Raw genomic sequence first — 20,654 nt, forward strand, 5'->3', positions numbered from 1 at the left:
TCAGCACATCTGGTGGCCATATTTGGCCATGTGAATTCCAGGCCTATCTTTGGCTGGTTCAAACTTAACTGGCTAGTGCTGAATATTGGCTTGACTGGTTAAATTTGATCCGGCCCGGCATTGAATATCCAGACTCGGTGCCGACCACGAGTGTTAGCCAGGCTAACTTCTGCAGTCTGCATATTGGGTCCGTTATCTAATTTTTATCATCAGGAGTCCACCTAGTCTTAGAAACTAAAAAAAAAAAAAAATCCTAACAGGATTAACTACCTTCTCCTACAGTGGAACCATGAGCTAGTTCGCTATGGCCTACAGCTGCAGTACGAGTGTTATCTGTACCTAGAAACATAGAAACATGATGGCAGATAAAGGCCATATGGCCTATCCAGTCTGCCCATCCTTTGTAACCCCTAACCCTTCCTGAAGGTTATGCATGCTTTCTATCACCATCTTTAGTCCTAATGCCTAAGCCAGGCTTGTCTAAGTTCAGTCCTTGAGGGTCATAGGTTTTCAGGATGTACTTAATGAATATTCATGAGAGAGATTTGCATATAGTGGAGATAGTGGCCTTGTGAATCTCTCTCATGCATATTCATTAAGGATATCCTGAAAACCTGACTTGAGGACTGAACTTGAGGACTGACTTGAGGACTGAACTCAGCCAAGCTTGGCCTATACCAGTAGTATTCACTTCCAGTCCTCGAGGGCCACCAACAGGTCGGGTTTTCAGGATATCCCTATTAAGTATGCAAGAGAAATTTGCATACAATGGAGGTAGTAGGCATACAAATCTCTCTCGTATATTCATTAGGGACACCCTGAAAGCCTGATCTGTTGGTGGACCTCAAGAACTGGGAGTGAAAACCAAGGGCCTTTATCCAAGGCAGTGGTTCTCAATCCAGTCCTTGGGACACACCCAGCCAGTCAGGTTTTCAGGATATCCACAGTGAATATGCGTGAGGTAACTTTCATACAATGGAGATAGTGCACACGATTATATCCCATGAATATTTATTGTGGATATATCCTGAAAATCTGACTGGCTGGGCTGAGAACCTCTGATCCAGGTTGAGATGTGGCCAGTATGAAATATCCTTTCCTATCGTACTTCGGTTTTACCAGTTGCCTTGCTAACAAAAGTCCAAAGAGAACAAAACCTCTACAAATATCCAGAAGACGCCCAGAAATAGAGGTTGATGCAATGACTTCCACGTGAGCAGTAGTGAAATATAGAAATCTGTTTGCATTGCTAAGATGTCATGTAGGTTTTAAACAATGAGATCACCACACAAATGTACACAGAAGAACTTGGGGAGAGAACTATATTTTTAGAAATGGATTAGAACTAGTTTTAAATACATTTATAAATAGATAAATAAATCAATAAATAGATCAATATTCTGCCTCTCCCCTCCCCCCACATAGGACCATCACTTCAATGAGATCTCTAGAAACCTCTCATCTGGATTCTTTCATGTACTCTGATTCCAGTTTGATGCTTTTTTCACATTCTTAACATTTAAATGGTTTCTCTTGGGGGGGGGGCAATACCCCTAATATTCAAACCTATTTAACTGGCCAGACATGGCCACTGACCAGTTAAATAGTATATCGGCACTTAACTGGTTATCTCTGCTGAATATTGCCGGTTTGCACTTAGTGCAGAACTGGCTATATCGCATGACTCATCCGGTTAGGCGCTGCCTAACCAGATATGTTTAGCGGTCAAATAGGACCGCATACATAGCTGTCCTTTCTTTAACTGCTATAAAGTGAACTGGTTAGCAGTGAATACCAGCATAACTGGTTAACATTTTAGCAGTTAAAAACAACCCAGACATTCAGTGCCGGTCGACTAGGTTTAACGCAGCCGGCTGGGTATCAGACCCTATGTTTTAACTGTGTGCATGCTGTTGCAACAAGGAACTTCACTCCTAAGAGTAGGGTGTATGATTTCAGTCTCCCGAAGTTACTGCCGTTATTTGCCTTAATACTTGTATCGTGCCAGAGAGTATTTAGAAATTGCTTTTAATCAAGTCTTGGCATTGAGCATGATGGTCAATATTTCTGTATTTTGACTGCAATTCTTAGTACTTGAAAACTATTGCAAAGGCTTTTCTTGTGCTTCTCCTTTTAAAACACTTTGTCCAGTTTTCTTGTACTGAACTTATCAGCTGGAATAACAACGTCCCCAGGTGATCAAAACTTCTTCTCTCTAGTGTGAATTCTTTCGTGAATTCTTAGGTTACTTTTCTGACTGAAGTTTTTGTCACATTCAGAACATTTAAATGGTTTTAATCCATTGTGGGTTCTTTCGTGGACTCTTAGGTGAGAGTTCGAAATAAAACATTTAGCACAATTAGAACATTTAAAACGTTTCTCTCCAGTGTGGATTCTTTCATGAACTCTTCGGTCAGATGTGCGACTAAAGGTCTTATCACACTCTGAACATTTAAATGGTTTCTCTCCAGTGTGAATTATTTCGTGATTTCTTAGGGAAGATTTTGAATTGAAACATTTCTTGCATTCAGAACACTGAAACGGTTTCTCTCCAGTGTGTATTGTTTCATGTACTTTTAGGCAAGATTTTCTGCTAAAGCTTTTATTGCACGCAGGACATTTAAACGGTTTTTCTCCCGTGTGAATTCTTTCATGGTTCTTTAGGTCATATTTTGAACCAAAACACTTATGACATTCAGAACATTTAAACTGTTTCTGTCTAACATAGATTTCTTTGTGAAGCCTAAGGTTAGATTTTTGAGTGAAGCTTTTATCACCTTCTGCGTTTTTAAACTGTCCCTCTTTCATGGAAGCCATTTTATGCCTTTGTAGGCTGCATTTCTCACTGCAGCTTTTATCACATTTAGAACATTTGCATAGTTTCTGTCCAGTGTGGATCAAACCATGTCTTCTCGTGTCAAATTTCTCAACGAAGCTTCTCTCACGTTCTGAACGTCTGAATGGTTTTTGCACTTCATTAACTTTCTGATGAATTTTAAGCTGCGAGTTAAATGTAAAACCTTTTTCACTTTCAGTACAGGGGAGGGGCTTGCCTTGTGCGTTCGTGCTTTTCGGTTCTGTCAGAGTCGATTTCCTAATAAATCTTTCCTCGCACGCAGTACACTGAAATGGTCTCTGAATTTGCTCCCAGTGTGGGCAGTGATTGAAATTTCTCTCTTGTTCAGTATATGTATTGGATTTCTCTCCTTTTGGGGCCTCCTCTTCCTCCCTGGGTGGTGTTATTCTAGTGTCACCTCCCTCACAGTCCGCTGAAGGATCTGAGGGGTCTCTCTGTTTACATTCCTCCCTCTGCTGCCCATCACACACTGTCATTCTCTCATTGTTACTCCAGAATCCATCGTCTGTTGGATAAAAATGAGAGTGTGATCCTTAATTTTACAGCTACAGAGAAGGACATATAAAGGGAAATATCTCCACAGAGTTATGTACAATATTAATCAAGGTTCACACTCAATAATTGCTCGTATATCAGTAAATATTCACATACCAACAACCGTTGAAAATGCAACAATTCTTTAATTTTTATTTGTAAGAAAATTAGCTCATAGTCATTAAAATTTTCTTATCACGGCATTAAATACGATAATACATACACAGACAAAAAACAGTTAATGTATGGGAAACTAAATTTTCAGAGGTTTGGAAATAAGTCTGGCCGGCTCCTTGCAAACTATGAGGCATATTTTCAAAGCACTTTGGGAGGCTAAGTTCCATAGGTTTCTATGGAACTTTGGGAGGCTAAGTGCTTTGAAAATATGCCTCATTGTCAAACATAGGGGGACAAGACCTTTAATTACGGAGGTGCTAGATAACAAAGGTGGCAAAGTGTCCTCCCAAGAGGGAATCTCTAGAATATTCTATGATTACTTTACTAAAACCTTTTCAAAAGAACCGCAAGGGGAAGGCCCTGAATTACTAGATTACCTGGAGGACTCGGGCATCCCAAAGCTACCTCAGGTGGCTAGGGCACAGCTGGGAAAACCGATCACAATACAAGAAATACAGCAGGTAATAAGGTCGTTCCCATTGGGGTCCACACTGGGCCCGGATGGGCTCCCCAACGAATACTATAAGCTACTACCACCACAGGTTGGGGGGTACCTCTCAGAATTTTTCAAGGCAGTGGTGCAGAGGGGTTTTTTCCCACATGAGGTAAATACAGCCTTAATTACTCTGATTTTAAAACCGGGAAAGCCCAGCAATCGGGTGACGTCCTATAGGCCGATATCGTTGATGAATTCAGGCCTAAAAATTCTTACAAGGGCAATGGCGGCACGACTTGCACACTATCTACCAGGGCTGATCAGCCCGGCCCAAGTGGGCTTTGTAAAAGGCAGACATTCTACCTTAAATGTACGTAAATTATTGCTTGCTATGGCCCACTGTCGTACATTAGAACAGCCTTTGTTGATAGTGGGCCTTGACGCTGAGAAAGCGTTTGATAAAGTACATTGGGATTACATGTTTGAAGTTTTGAAATATGTGGGGGAGGAGGGCTGGTTTATGGAAGCGCTCCAGGCTCTCTATGAGGGTCCTACAGCAAACTTATTAATTAACTCATTTGTTTCCCCTTCTTTTAAAATTCAAGCAGGGGTCAGACAAGGCTGCCCACTTTCACCATCTTTATTCCTTCTCTATCTAGAGCCATTAATACGTACCATCGCGAAGGACCCAGACATAGAGGGTGTAGAGTTGCCATCCCAGAGTGTCAAGATATTGGCCTATGCGGACAACCTGTTGTTAACACTCACGTCCCCCCAGCAATCGCTTTATAAATTACTCTCTGTGGTGGATGAGTTTGGGTTTTACTCCGGCTTCAGGCTAAATTTGCAGAAATCGGAGGCTCTACCCTTGTTCCCTGCAACTAAGGACCAGTGGGTGGGAGGTTTCCCGCTAAAATGGGCATCAGACTTTATTGCCTACTTGGGAGTGAAGATTCCCACGGATTTAGCTAGGGTATACGCCTTAAACATTGAACCATTGAAGGTTAAGACAGCGGAGACTTTGAAAAATTGGCAAGGGCTACCGCTGTCTCTCTTAGGGAGGGTAGCATTATATAATATGATCCTTTTTCCAATGTGGATATATACATTTCAAATTCTTCCTTTATATCTATTACGGAAGGATGAACAATGGCTACATAAAAGATTAAACAAATACCTGTGGAATGGGAAGAGGGCTCGTCTGACCATAAAAAGGGCACAATTACCCAGAGCAAAGGGAGGGTTAGGTCTCCTAAGCTTGCGGTTTTTTTCCATTTCTAGCAACCTAAGGCACTTGTCGGATTGGTTTCGCTCCACATCTTACTTTTCTTGCACGATATCAGAAACACAGATGCTTGGGAAAACCCATTTTGCAAGTTGGGTGCATGGGAGGGGATATCGGGGAGACAATCTAGGCCAGGCCAGATTTATATTTCAACCACTAAAACAGACTTGGAAATGGGTGACCAGACTCCTATCTTTAGACAGTAAAAATTCCCCGCTTCTATCGATCAGAGGGAACCCAGACTTTCCGGTAGGAGACACATCTATGATATTTAGGGTTTGGGAGGTACATGGGATAACATATCTGTTTCATGTGGTAACGGACCAGGGGGAAATGAAACCTTTACAGGATATACGTACAGAATTTCATATTAAACAAAGGGATGACTTTGCGTATTACCAGCTGCGACATTATATTGCCTCTCTGCCCAAACAAGCCCTGACTGCAGAGATAGGGGACAAGCTTACTGAATTATTGGGTCTAGAGGCCCAACAAAGAGTCCCATTGAGATACTTTCACTCTTTCATAAGAGAATCATTACCGAACTTTGACTTTTCCAAAATAATTGCACAATGGAATACGGAACTGAGACTTAATCTCCAGGAGGAGCACTTACACAAACAGTTGCTATCTGTGGCTAAGCTTACAGAGAACATAGCTTGGCAGGAGTTGCAACTAAAATTTCTGCTGAGGCTGTATATCTCACCGTAGAGAGCCTGGAGAGCAACAATAGCAGACATGGACTCCTGCCCCAAATGTGGGGCTTCCGGAGCACACCTGGGGCACATGTTTTGGACGTGCCCCGGGGTGCAAAAATTCTGGAAGGAAGTGGGACTGCAGGTATCTAACTGTTGGCGCACAAGATGGAAGATAGCCCCAGGACAATTATTTGAGAGTTTTGTCAGTGCAGGGTGTATGCCAGCGAAAATGAAAGCTTTTTTAAAACGCACTGTTCTGATGGGTAAGAGAACAATCCTACAACTGTGGAGGAGTGCAGAAAGCCCCTCCCTGGCACAGTGGCGTATAGCTATGATTCAGATGTGCTCATTGGAGAAGCGGAAAATAAAGGATTTAGCATCTAACAAGGGGGACATTTTTTGTGCTACTTGGGCACCCTTTTGGGATACGCTTACCCCTACTGCCCGAAGCCGTATCTTGAACTTATGAGGGGGGGAGGGAAGGGGTTTGATAGGTTGGGATGGGGGTGTGGGTGGGCGGGCATGTTCTTGGAAGGGGGGGGGGGAAAGGGGAAAAACAAGTTTAAACCTTAATAGAGATGTTTAAAGTTCTGTAACTTTATGGATGGTCAAGATGTACATAAAATCTTGTAACTCTGTTTACTTCTACTATAATAAAATATATATATAAAAATTTTCTTATCACACGCATACACTACCTTTTTCTCACATCCACACATACCCTATTACAAAAGGACGATTAATCAACTTCATTGTGATGCACTAGTCCTTGGTTAGTAACAGTCTGATTTCATTTGTATTAGTTAGTAAGTGTTTGATGAAAACCTTTTGTACTAGGGTATGTGTGGATGTGAGAGAAAGGTAGTGGATGCGTGTGATAAGAAAATTTTAATGACTATGAGCTAATTTTCTTACAAATAAAAATTAAAGAATTTTTGCATTTTCAACGGTTGTTGGTATGTGAATATTCACAGAGTTATGTGAAGACATTTGCTTGGCAACACCTTAAAAAGAGTGGGGTTGATATGCAAATTAATTTAACTGTGAAAGAAAAAAAAAGAGACCATGTCGAATCTCTTCCTGCTGATTCTGTGCATTTCATCCTAACCTCCAGTCTCCACAGAGTTTAAGTCACTAAGGGGTCCTTTTACTAAGCCGCGTAAAAATGCACGCCAAAATAGAGTTACTACCCGGCTACCGCGTGGCTCTTGCGGTAATTTCATTTTTAGTGCACGTCCGATACACGCAACCAAAAAATTTTTTTTTATTTTTGGGCGGGTGCCAAGTTGCATTTGACGCGCGTAGGTCATTACTGCCCGGTTACCGCGTGAGACTTTACCGACCAGATCAATGGCTAGCGGTAAGGTCTCAGGCCCAAAATGGGACGCGTGACAAATTCCATTTTGCCACATGTCCATTTTCGGCAAAAATGTTTAAAAAGGCATTTTTTGCAGGCGCGCTGAAAAATGATTCTGCGCGCGCCCAAAACACGCATCTACACTACCGCAGGCCATTTTTCAGCGCCACTTAGTAAAAAGACCCCTAACAAAACACTGGACACCTTACTTGAGAGCTGGGATTCATTCAGGTTCTGGGTCCTTCAACCACAGACCCATCAGCTTAAAACAAGTCTTAAGATTCCTCCTGTACGTGTAACATTTGAAATACTTCAAAGCAAACAGCAAAGATTTTATTATAAAGGAATTTTTGGCTCACCACTCTTGGTATCAGTATCCTCCTCGCCTCCCTCCAGTTGGTCACTGACTTGAGGCTCTTCTAGTTTTAGGATCTCTATCATGAGGTCAGCACTGTAATTTTGGCTGCCTATGTGAAAAAAGGGAAAATGTCTTCACCTTTTAAAGGAATGATATACTTTGCAGATAATGTGGGATAGAACAGGGCTGCCGAAGGGGGGGGCAAGATTCCCCGGACCCTGCCTCCAAGGGGGGGGGCCCAATGCCAGAAGGTTCTGCTCCCTCGGTCTGTCTCTCTCCTACTCGTCAGGACCTAGGTGATTGCGTTAACGTGATAACCCAGGTCCTGGCACACAGGAACAGGAGAGTGACAGACTGAGAAGGAATCCTGTGCAGTAGAAATGGATCCTCAGAAGCTTAGCCAAAATTGGGTGGCGGAGCAGGTGGGGGAAGAGGGGTTGGTGGTTGGGAGGCGAGGATAGTGGAAAGCAGACTTATACGGTCTGTGCCAGAGCCAGTGATGGGAGGCGGGACTGGTGGTTGGGAGGCGGGAAATACTGCTGGGCAGACTTGTACGGTCTGTGCCCTGAAAAAGGCAGGTACAAATCAAGGTAAGGTATACACAAAAGTAGCACATATGAGTTTATCTTGTTGGGCAGACTGGATGGACCATGCGGGTCTTTTTTCTGCCGTCATCTACTATGTTACTATGAGAGAGGAGCAGACGCAGAAAGTAAGGGGGTGGGGGGCGGTGGAAGCCCAGGCGGGGCGGCAGCAGTCTTCCCCTAGGCCTGGCTCTGTGTCTCGGAAGTCATGGGATAGAAATGGCTAATAATGTAATGTAAACGACTGGGGAGGGAAGAAGAGGAGAGGGGTATGGGAAGAGAGAGAGGCTACAGGATAAGGATGGGGGGTGGTATAAAAATGAGAAGGAATTAGAGAAAAATAGAGGCCTGAAAATGAAAGCAGAAAATTAGAAATAAAGGAAAGAGGAGAAATAAAATTACCCACACAATAAATGTTAGAAGTCAGGGGCTGTGATCATAAAACCTCTTTCTTACAGTGCCTGGGCCAGAGGAGGCATCTTTCCTGTAAAACAATGTTTGGAACAGCTTACCACTAGCTTTTATACAAAATACATCACCTGCTTCATACAGTTCCTCACATGTGTCTGTGATGGTCAGGTTTCTCTTTTCCTCATACCCTTGGGACTCGGTAAATTCCTTTTGCTCAAATCGGATTAAAATGTCGGGTTTGACACTGGAGGAACCTGTTATGCACAAAGATAGTTAAATATGTTTAGATATGTTACTCCAGGACTTAGTTATCAGTGCACATGAGCTGATGACTATGCTGTTTTCATAAGCACTGCCAGCAGTGTGGAACTAAGAACAGAGGGAGCTGCTGTTCTGATCATCATCAGAAATCTATTCTATCAGTATCCTGATCATTTTAATACCAAAGTGGGCAACTCTATGTATTAAGGGCCCCTTTTACTAAGCAGCGGTAAACCCAATGCGGGCTTACCGCTCGCTAAACAGGAAGTACCGCTGGGCTACTGCAGCAGCCCGGCGGTACTTCCTACCCCTAGCGTGCCGTCATATCCGGCACTAGAAAAATATATTTATTTTTGTAGTGCCGGAGTGTACCCAGCGGTAATCTGCCCGGTTGGTGCGGGAGCCCTTACCGACACCTCAATGGCTGACAGTAAGGGCTCCCCCCTGAAATGGCCCCACGGAAAGTGCTTTGCTTGCCGCATGGCCATTTCCTGCAGGAAAGAGAGACTTCCCCTTTACCCGCTGCAGTAAAAGGGGGCCTCAACACGTGCTGACACCAGCACAGGCCCCCTTTTGCCACAGCTTGGTAAAAGGGGCCCTAAATCCATAAACAGGTGGATATTGTTACTGCATAAACAGGCTGCAAATTTCTGCCATCTGGAGTTTTTGGATACAGACTGTTTTTCAAATGCTACCACAGAAAAGAAATTAGATTCTGTCTGGCACCTCCAGCTGTAAATTGCCAGCTCCTTATTATTCTGTAACACATAGTGGGAGATCTCCTAAGCCACCACTAGAGGGCTCCCAGGACGAACAATTATTAGCAAGGAGAGAGGGGACAATATCAATAATAAAGAAAAACGTAATCCCTTTCCAGCAGTAAGAGAAGGAATTGTAGTGCTGTACAGTTGTTCAAGAACCAATGAGTCTGAAACACCAGACAGACAATTACTACTACTACTACTATTTAGCATTTCTATAGCGCTACAAGGCATACGCAGCGCTGCACAAACATAGAAGAAAGACAGTCCCTGCTCAAAGAGCTTACAATAACCACCTGGTTAGAAACACAGGGGTCAGTATTTCTTCAGTGATGGGTGAGCCCCTCCTAGGTTCTCCATGGCTACATCAAACTACACTGTTCCTCCGTCACATCACTCAACCCTGGAGAAGCCCCTTCCCCCGTGACAGTCCTTCCAGTAACCCCACCCCTCAAGAGGGAAGGGCCTTGCAAGTCTGACTCCATGCCTGGGTCTCTCAGGTGCCCCCTCCATCTCCACAGGCAGAAAGACAGAGGATGACGCCCCTCTCATCCCACCGGCGTTGAATTCCTAAATGCTGCTGGCCGCTCTAAGTAAAGAGGAATTTTACACTAACGTTTTATAGAAGGGTAAAACTGTTCAGAAGCCTCTGATTCACGATGATCCGTGAAGGGGGGATCTTCCTCTTGTTTAATATTCAGTGAAAACGCAGATGTTACAGTCTGAAGGCCTGTTATGAGGAAACCAATATGTCGAAAAGGATTCGCCAAGGATTTAAGTCTCCAAATTCTTGATGTTAATGCACATACCGCAGCAGGACATGTTTATCCACGCCTACCATAGCTGAGATAATATTTAACCATCTCTCTGACCTGGTGGTCAACTTTCTTTAATCAACTTACTTTCTAACTCCTCTTACTCAATTACCTATCTATGGGGCCCTTTTACTAAGCCGCATAGGCACCTATGCGTGCCCAATGCGTGTTGATTTTGAGTTATTGCCCGGCTACCGCACAGCCCTTGCGGTAATTTCATTTTTGATGTGCGTCCCTACATGCACCCGAAAATAATTTTTATTTTCTGGTGCGTGACACAAACCGGAGCGGTAATTGTCATTCTATGTGCGTAGACGATTAATGCACAGTTAATGTGCGAGACCTTACCGCTAAGTCAATAGCTGGCGGTAAGGTCTCGGATCCAAAATGGACGCGCGCCAATTTTGTCGCACGTCCATTTTCGGCAAAAATTTTAAAAAGGCCTTTTTTTTGTATTTACAGATGCGCTGAAAATGGATCTGTGCACACCCAAAACACGTACCTACACTAGTGCAGCCCATTTTTTTACGCAACTTAGTAAAAGGGCCCCATATGTTCCATATTTGCTTAAACCCTACGCTGTCAATTAAAATGTTATATTACGTATTGTGTATACTATGCCATACTTTGTATTGTTATTCGAATGTTTTTACTGTGTCTATTGCTCATGTTTGATTTATTCTTATTGTATACTGCCTTGAGTGAATTCCTTTAAAAAGGCGGTAAATAAATCCTAATAAATAAATAAATACTGACTGATCTCCAGACATCTCCAGTGTTTGAGGTTAATGATCCATCTCCTGTGATCTGAAACTGTAAAGCCCTTTAAATCCAGAATATTTACTTACTCATGCTTGGGTCATCCAGGTTTTCTTTTTCCTCCTGCTTACAGTGGTGAGGGAAATATTTCCCATCGTCTTTTTTAATCTTGAAAATAACATCTGGATTAAAAATTGAATAACCTGTAAATTAAAATGAAAAAAACAAATAGGAACATTATATTTAAATTGTACTTGCTGTGTTTCTCAGCAGGAAAATCCTCCCTCCTGAGCCACAGACTCCAGATTTTTTAAATTTATATTTATAACAGCATTTATACCCCACATTATCCAGAGATGTCTGGTAGAAAATGACACAGAGATAAAATTTGTCCCCGTCCACGCTCCGTCCCCACTGGTTCTGTCCCCATCCCCGTCCCTGTGGGCTCTGTTCTCATCTGCAGAAGCCTCGAACACTTATGATTTTTATTAAAGTATAAAAAGGAACGGTATGCTGTGTAACTGTTGTATTTAAATTACAAATAGAAAAAATATGGTCGTCTGCATCAATCAAACATAACAGTCCAGTTGATTAACAGGCTTCAAAGTAGAAAGTGACATGGGGACAAAGTTTGTCCCCATCCTCATGGGCTCTGTCCCTGTCCCCATCCCCTTGGTTACTGTGGGTCCCCGTCCCTGTGTCATTCTCTAATGTCTGGTTCAATGTGGCTTACAAAGATAAAGGTAACAAGCTATCAATACTTTGAGCAGATGGTTAAAAGGTTACAAATCTGTCTGTGTCCTTTGTTGATACTGCAGAAGGTGACACATTGTAGAAAGATCATAAAGAAACAATTGTACTGGACTTGCCTGAAGCCTCTAGTTTAAGGTACACATTTTGGGGGTAATATCCAGCCCACAGTGGTCAGCAGGTCGTAAGCCACAGGCTGAACTAACATCGGGGCAGGTGTTTCTTTAAAATGAGACAGTCTAGCTGTGCTTTAGAAATGATAAGTAGTAATAGTAGTAGATTTGTTCTATTCAGTGTTTATTTAAAAGCACTTTTCCGACTCTTCAATCTTGTCATTTTTGATACGTGGACATATGGGAGGAAATGACAGGAAAACAGTCGATTTGAGGATTTCCGGTACTATTGCTTTCACTCAGCTATTTCACGAACGTTAGTAAGACCCAATTGGGAATCCTCTGTTCTACCTATCTCATTCTGATGGCAAAGCGCAGGATACTCCACCCAAGGGGATATGGCTCATATGTGGTGGACGTCCCCTTCTGGTCGATCTTTTTGGAAACTGATAATTACATATATTATCCATCTACTTCAGGTTAGAAATTCCACTAGACCCAGCTTTTATTCTTTTGGGAAGGCCACCACAATATTTAATTTATCATAAGCATTTAGAATAGATCAGATAACTACTGCTTGTAACCAAGGTCTGCATTGCACAGATAATGGAAAGACTCTGTATTACCTTCCCAACGCTTTTGGTTGGACAAAGATTGGCGAGTAGCTGGATTGGAAAAATTAGTCTGGCTAGAGAAATGTAAACCTTGGAAATGATCTTTTTGGGCTCCATTCTTTCGGGATGCCCAAGCCCTGCCAGCTGCCAAGCTCTGCGGCCCGAACCTCCCCTGGTGTGAAGTTGGCAGCGTGCTTTCTATCCGCTGATCCCGGCACTACTCGCGTACGAACTCAGCATGCACGAGGAGTGCTGGTGTCAGCAGCTGGAAAGCACGGCGCTGACTTCCTCACGCTAGGGGAAGGTTTGATTCATGGAGCTCGTCAGCCGGCAGGGCTTGGACATCCTCACAAGACATTTGGAGTTCTGTAGTTTGGAGGGGGGGGGGGCTGAGGTCCCCAACACCACCTCCATGGCTGTGCCAGTTACCCATGTCAAAACATATACAATTTGTACACGTGTGCAAATGCCGCCATTCTGATTATGCGTTGTTCTGTAAAGGGCCGATTCCTATCAATGGAGCTCAAAAACGGGTCACACAGGAAACAGCGAAGGTGACTCAAGGATGAACATTGGACAATGCTCTAGTGGAATTAGAAAAGGTGCAGAGAAGGGTGACGAAAATGATAAAGGGGATGGGACGACTTCCCTATGAGGAATGGCTAAAGCGGCTAGGGCTCTTCAGCTTGGAGAAAAGACGGCTGAGAGGAGATATGATAGAGGTCTATAAAATAATGGAGTGGAATGGGTAGACGTGAATCGTTTGTTTACTCTTTTCAAAAATACTAGGACTGGGGGGCATGCGATGAAGCTACAAAGTCTACCAATGCAGTTCTTGATTCAGAATTTCTAAACGGGCTCTCTCCACTTCCAGCCCCGCACGCCATCGCAATCCAGGTCTTTCCCTCATTATTGTCTACTTCCTGCTAGATTTTCTCCACTAACCCTTTAAGGTCCATCGGATCAGTGAAGAATAAAGTCTTGTTACCATGTTGTACTCGTAGCTTCGCTGGGTAAAGCATTGCAAAACGTATTCCCTTATCGTGTAACAGCTGACATTGTTGTCCCATTCGCCGTCTCTGCTCTGATACTCGTGCTGAGTAGTCTTGGAACAGTAAAATACGAGACCCATTACAGTCCAAGGATCTGCTCACCCGGAATGTTTGCACAAGCTGCTCTTTATCTGCGTAATCCATAATTTTAGCCAGAACCGGGCTCGGGCGCTGATCTGAGTCCCTCATGACTCCAACCAGGGGCACTCTTTCTACCTGCATCTGACCTTTAGACTGGTCAACCTTCAATTGTTTGGGCAGCCACTGGACAACAAAATCCCGGAGCCCTCCATCTTTTACTGACTCCGGGACTCCGATTATCCTGATATTGTAACGGCGGCTTCAGTTCTCTAAATCATCGGTGAGTTGGGTAAGCTGTTTAGCCAGCGCTTCCACAGTTACTATTCTCCCCTCATGGGCCTCTGACCTGTCTTCTTGTCTACTAATGTGCTCCTTCCGCGCTTCGAATGCGTGCTGCTTGCCTCTCCAGATTCTCGTTAATGGAGTCAACCGACGCCTGCATTTTCGATAGGTGGTCGTCCAGAACCGCTGTTAGTTGCTTAGTCAGTTCCCAGACCGCTTCCTCCTGCAGTGTAACAACCGCGTTGTTACTTGCCGGCGCTGCCATCTCGGGGCTCGCGACCTGCACACGTTCCCTGGGAGGCCGCGGTGTTTTCACCAGCATACCCTGGCGCTCCGATGCAGATGGCTTACAAACTTTGTCCGCCGGTGCTCCAACTCAAGCCACACTCGATCGGGGGAATCTCGCTCCGAAGGGGGTAAATATAGCCAGTCAAATTTGCAGATGAGCATGCCCAGGGACGGAGCAGAGCTTACGAGCGTCTTCTCAGTCTGCTGGCATCACGTGACCCCCCCACCCCGAAACTGCCGTTGTAAGTTAAATTGCAATACTCAAATGTGGTGAACTATTGATTCTCTGAACTAGCACAAAGTCTCTGTCCATTAAGAAATGATGGGTGTCAGAAAAGATCAGCTGAGCACAATTCTACAAAAGGCGCATTCCCTTTACAGAACTGTGCTTTGTGCCGACTCCTGCAACCTAACTTGTGGAACCAGACTTACACCTGCTGAAACCTGGTGTAAAAGAGGAACCTGAACTATAGCTATGTAATACAAGGTTCCAATTTGGAGTCACGGACCAAGAAAGAGAGCTCGGTGTCATTGTTGATGATAGGTTGAAACCTTCTGCTCAGTGTGCGGTGGCGGCTAAGAAAGCAAATACAATGTTAGGTATTATTAGGAAAGGGATGGAAAACAAAAATGAGGACGTTATAATGCCTTTGTATCGTTCCATGGTGCGACCGCACCTCGAATATTGTGTTCAATTCTGGTCACCGCATCTCAAAAAAGATATAGTGGAATTAGAAAAGGTACAGAGAAGGGCGACGAAAATGATAAAGGGAATGGGATGATGACTTCCCTATGAGGAAATGCTGAAACGGCTAGGGCTCTTCAGCTTGGAGAAAAGACGGGTGAGGGGAGATATGGTAGAGGTCTATCAAATAATGAGTGGAGTGAAAAGGATAGACGTGAAGCGTCTGTTTACGCTTTCCAAAAATACTAGGACTAGGGGGCATGTGATGAAACTACAATGTAGTAAATTTAGTACGAATCAGAGAAAATTTTTCTCAACGTATAATTAAACTCTGGAATTCGTTGCCAGAGAATGTGGTAAAGGCGGTTAGCTTAGCGGGGGTTTAAAAAAAAGGTCTGGGCGACTTCCTAAAGGAAAAGTCTATAGACCATTATTAAATTGACGGGGAAAATCCGTTGCTTATTTCCGGGATAAGCAGCATAAAATGTATTGAACTTTTTCAGGATCTTGCCAGGTATTTGTGACCTGGATTGGCCACTGTTGGAAACAGGATGCTGAGCTTGATGGAACTTTGGTCTGTCCCAGTGTGGCAAAATGCTTATGTACTTATCCCGGTACCCAAGTTGGGCGCGAAGACTAATTATTCTATAATACTGCAGCAACTTTTTGGAACAGCTCTGACATGTCTGTGCCCCTCCTGTCGCCACACCCCTTTTACAGCTGCATTCTATAAAACAGTGCACAGCCATAAACGCTTGCCAAGTAACATCAGTAATTGGTTACTAGCATCCAATTATTGCTCAGTACGTGATTAAGGGGTCCTTTTACTAAGGTGTGCTGAAAAATGGCCTGCAGTAGTGTAGGCACGTGTTTTGGACGTGTGCAGATCCATTTTTGCAGCGCACCTGTAAAAATGTCTTTTTAAAAATTTTGACCGAAAATAGACGTATGGCAAAATGAAAATTGGCGCGCATCCATTTTGGGTCTGAGACCTTACCGCCACCCACAGACTTAGCGGTAAGGTCTCATGCGTTAACCGGGCGGTAATGGTCTACGAGCGTCAAATGCCTTTTACCGCCTGGTAGCGCCACATGCCAGAAAATGATTTTTATTTTCTGACGCCAATGAAAAATGAAATTACCGCCCAGGCCACGCGGTAACCGGGCGGTAAACTCGGAATTGGCGAACGTAGGCGCTTACACGGCTTTAGTAAAAGGGCCCCTTAGGATGTATCTGCAGCTTGGCCGCATATATAGAATCTGGAGGTAACCGCACGTCTATATTCGATTAGGTATAGATTGCAGTGTTGGCGGAGTACGGACGGGTGCATAACTTATAGAACACAGTACGTTACACAAGTGTATCCGAAAATAAATGGTTAACCCCCGAACAGGAGCTGTTTCTGGTCAGTTAAATCGCTTTAATATCGACACCCAAATATCTATCATTACATTCATCCACATTTTCCTACGATAGTCAGATTTACCTCGTGACATCAGAAAGCTGTGAATCTCCTTGATGATCTCCTTGTACAGCTCCTTCTGCCATTCTCCCAGAACGTGCCACTCTTCTTCCCAGAAATAAGCAGCGACATCCCTGAAGGTGACCAGCGCCTAAAACGGCCACAATTTCATTATATTCTCCTTTGAGACACCTGCGTTCTACTCAAGAGCTATGACTTAATTACTTACAAAGAGATCTTGCCATTTGGTAATGACCGGGGCAGAATGAGAACATTCAGGGCCCCCCACCCAGTCGTTACCCGTCACCCCCCTACCGCCATGCTGTTGCCACCCCTACCGCCAAAGCCAATGCCCCCGCTGCCCTGATCCTGCCTGAAGGGCCCTGGTGGTCTAGTGGTCTCCAGGGCCGCCGAGAGACTAGGCCGGCCCGGGGCTAGGCCACCCCGTGCCTCTGCCCGCCCGCCACTGCCGCCCCCTGTCGCTCCCCCTGCCGCTGCAGTCCGCAGTCTCACCTGCCTGCCTCCACGGCTCCGAGCCCCCTTCATTCAAAGCGGCAGTCGCAGATCGCGTCTCTTCTGGCCTTCCCTCCCTGTGTCCCGCCCCCGTCTAACTTCCGGTTTCTGCAAGGGCAGGACACAGGGAGGGAAGGCCAGAAGAGAGGCGATCTGCGACTGCTGCTTTGAATGCAGGGGGCCCGGAGTCGAGGAGGCAGGCAGGTGAGACCGGGGACTGCAGCGCCGGCAGACTGACCCCGGCGCTGGGCCCCCCTTGGAGGCCCAGGCCCAGGGAATTTTGCCGCCCTCTCGGCGGCCCTGGTGGTCTCTTGGGGGTGGAGGGGGAAGCATGTTATTTCCTGCCCATTGCACTGCCACTATTCCCTCCGCCTGCCGATAACACCGTGGTTTCAAAATGGTGGACGAGACTTCTTGCGGTAGTCTTGTGGATCTTGACAGTCTCGCGAGACTTCCGCAGGGAATCTCGGCAGCCATTTTTAAAATACAGTGATGCTGGGCAGGGGGAACAGCAGCAGCAGAACGGGCAGGAAAGAACGTGCTCTCTCCCGTAGAGGCCATTAGATCACCAGTGGTGTGACTATAAAGGTAGGGCTGACGAGGGCTGTAGTGTGCTGCGGGCATCCGGGCAGAGCCTCTGGGCCCTCAGCCACTGCCCAGTTGCCCAAATGGTCAGTCTTCCCCTGGGTAATGACCAGAAATAAGTCTATCATTGGTAAAGGACCAGAGAGTCCTAGAACACTTCATCAAAGGAGTCGACAGGAACAAGTTTTCTGATGATTATATTAATATAACTGCTGCATTTGATCCAGGGCCACCCGAGAGGGAGGGGGGCAGGGGAGGCATGATTCCCCGGGCCCGGTACTGGGGTCTGTCTTTTTCACCTGGGTCCCAGCACACAGGAGCAGAAGAGTAACAAACTGAGAGGAGCAGACGCAGGATGGAAAGGGGGGCTGGGGACGGCAGCTGGCCGAGTGGGGGGGGGGGGGGCAGTGGCCCTGCCCTGGGCCCAGTTCTGTCTCTGGGTGGCCCTGATTTGATATGGTTTTCCACAGCCTCTTGTAAGCCGTCTGCAATCATTGGGTATAGAGGGGGAAGTGTTAGACTGATTTGAGTCTTTTTTTTAGCTGATGGAGCTTTTCAGGAACAGATAACTTGAGATGTCTCAGAATGGGTAAAGGTTGTTTCAGGGGTTCCCCAGGGGTCAGTCCTTTCTCTGATACTTTCCAATATTTACATGATTTCTCTTTGTAAACTGCTTAAAGGGTTAGGGGTTTCATATAGGTTATATGCTGATGACACATACAGGTTTTTTCCCCCCCTATTCAAGGGTCAAAGAGAGACTTTTTTCTAAGGCACGCAATAGGCACATTACTGTTTTTAATGTGCGTTAACTTTAAAGGCTCATTAAAACTGCTAACATTGCCTTAGTAAACATACCTCTAAGTTTTAATTCTATCAGATCAATCAAATGCGAATTTCCTTTCAGAATTTGAGATGGGAGACACAGTCATTTCACTTGTACGGGAAATCAGATATCTTGTGGTCATCTTAGATTCAACACTTTCATTTAAATCTCACCTTAGAGATAAAGATTTTTTTTTTGTTTTTAAACAAAAAGGATTTGATATCAGAAGATAATATTAGAACAGTTCTACATGCATTTGTAATGTCATTATTTGATTATTGTAACTTTCTGATTTTGGGTATACTGTCCAATTTGTTAAATTTATTGGTAATAAATGGAAACAAATGAAAACATAGAAAAGAAAATAAGATGATACCGTGTTTTATTGGCCTAACTTAGGGGCCTTTTTACTAACCCGTGTAGGCGCCTATGCGTGCCCAATGCACATCAATTTGGAACTAGCGCCCGGCTACCACATAGCTCGGGTGGTAATTTCATTTATTACGGGCGCCAAAAAATAGATGTTATTTTCTGGCGCACGGCGCTAACCAGGTGGTAATCAGCATTGTATGTGCGCTGACAATTACCGCCCGGTTAACGCGTGAGACCTTACCGCTAGGTCAATGGCTGGTGGTAAGGTCTCAGACCCAAAATGGACACGTGGCAATTTTCATTTTGCCGCACGTCCATTTTCGGCAAAAATGTTTTTAAAAAAGGCCTTTTTTTCTACAGGTGCTCTGAAAAATGATTCTGTGCGCGCCCAAAACACGCGTTTACACTACCACTGGCCATTTTTCACATGTATTATCGCTGTCTGCCCTTTTGTGCCATTAAAGGCTCTTGATTTTGTTTGTATCTTTGGTTTTGCTTTGTTTGGTGTGTAGTCATGAAACCAGATAAACTCAGGTCCACAGATCCACCGGACTGGACCAGAGATATCTCACCGACCTGTATGGAATGCTTGAAGGAAGCGGCAGAGGCTGCAGCAGTGGGAGGGAAGGGACAGAGGCTCTGGGAAGGTGTTTGGAGAAGACAGAAAAGTGGAGAAGTGTGTGTGAGACAGAGTGTAGTGGGGAAAGGTTTTCCTTTTGTATGAGAATTTCTTACCTGATCGGAAACCAGGGCAGACATCTCTCTCCTGTTTTCCCTCTGAATTCTGCAGCTGCTGGGATGGATCCAGGCTGGAGATTTCCCTGTTCCTAGACAGATGAATAAGACAGGAAGAGGCTGGGTTGATTCCTGAGGGTCTCAATAAAGTCCTTCTCTGCTTGGACCTGCAGTGATTCCCAGTCCCAGGGAGGGAGAAAGTTTCTGCTTTTAGTCTTCCCAGCTTTTTACAACCTTGCAGACAATAGAGGAAGAGAAATCAGCAGAGCATGCGCAAAGCCTGAAGCCATACAGTGGGATCCCGCCTCCTTAAGGTGGCTCCCTGGCTGTAGGGTGTGCTAGGGAGAAGGAAAAAGTCAGGGTAGCCAGACCTGACTTTTTGGGTGGGCCCAGAGCTAATAATATGGGTGGGCACTATGTATATAAGTATGAGTAGTGTTTGTTGGGATCCTACAAAATAAGGCCTTAGAATGCACTTGATGATGGATTTCTAAGTAGTCTGCCCAACAGCTGCCCTGTATCAACATAAACCACGTACATACTTAATGGAAAAAACAATATTTTTAATATAGTTACATTATGCCATATCAAACTTACTTGACCAGACATAACATAAGTCTATTACATAAGTCTACTATAATGGCAAAGTCTACTATAATGGTAAACATTTCTGTAGCCTAGTGTCAGCCCTGTCCTACCCCCCTACCCTACCCATGGCATTAAATATAAGACTTTTTTTGTTAATGTCCTGGGCACTGCAATGCCCACCCCCACCCAGAAAACCACCTACACTTTTTTTTTTAAATTTTAACTTGGGCACTGCAGAGATCACCCCCACCCCAAAACCCACCAACATGAGAAATACACAACCTTTTAAAAACTTTAACCTGGGGGGGGGGGTCACGTGATGCAGTGAGCGGCGGTGGACGCAGGTTACATCGCGGCTCCGGAACTCCTCGCCAAACACAACAATAATCGCTCTCAAACTTCACAATTGAATAAAAAA

The 20,654-nt window shown here is 44.7% G+C and overlaps 1 protein-coding gene across 3 annotated transcripts; it reads right to left on the minus strand.

The window, feature by feature from the left end:
* Window positions 1–1,600: 1,600 nt before the first annotated feature.
* LOC115464954 (zinc finger protein OZF-like) lies at window positions 1,601–19,880 on the minus strand. Of its 3 annotated transcripts, none has more exons than XM_030195346.1 (7): window positions 19,649–19,880; window positions 16,645–16,771; window positions 11,383–11,496; window positions 10,336–10,449; window positions 8,847–8,951; window positions 7,704–7,811; window positions 1,601–3,362 (listed from the first exon to the last, which is right to left on the minus strand). In XM_030195346.1, the coding sequence occupies exons 1-7, from the start codon at window positions 19,670–19,672 to the stop codon at window positions 2,200–2,202; spliced, it is 1,755 nt and encodes a 584-aa protein (XP_030051206.1). In that variant the 5' UTR covers window positions 19,673–19,880; the 3' UTR covers window positions 1,601–2,199. The 3 variants fall into 3 exon arrangements, with proteins under 3 accessions (XP_030051206.1, XP_030051205.1, XP_030051208.1); XM_030195345.1 differs by having other exon boundaries at window positions 8,826–8,951; XM_030195348.1 differs by lacking the exon at window positions 10,336–10,449 and having other exon boundaries at window positions 8,826–8,951.
* Window positions 19,881–20,654: the final 774 nt, after the last annotated feature.

The sequence above is a fragment of the Microcaecilia unicolor genome, chromosome 3, assembly GCF_901765095.1.
Source record: "Microcaecilia unicolor chromosome 3, aMicUni1.1, whole genome shotgun sequence".
NCBI classification, from domain to species: domain Eukaryota; kingdom Metazoa; phylum Chordata; class Amphibia; order Gymnophiona; family Siphonopidae; genus Microcaecilia; species Microcaecilia unicolor.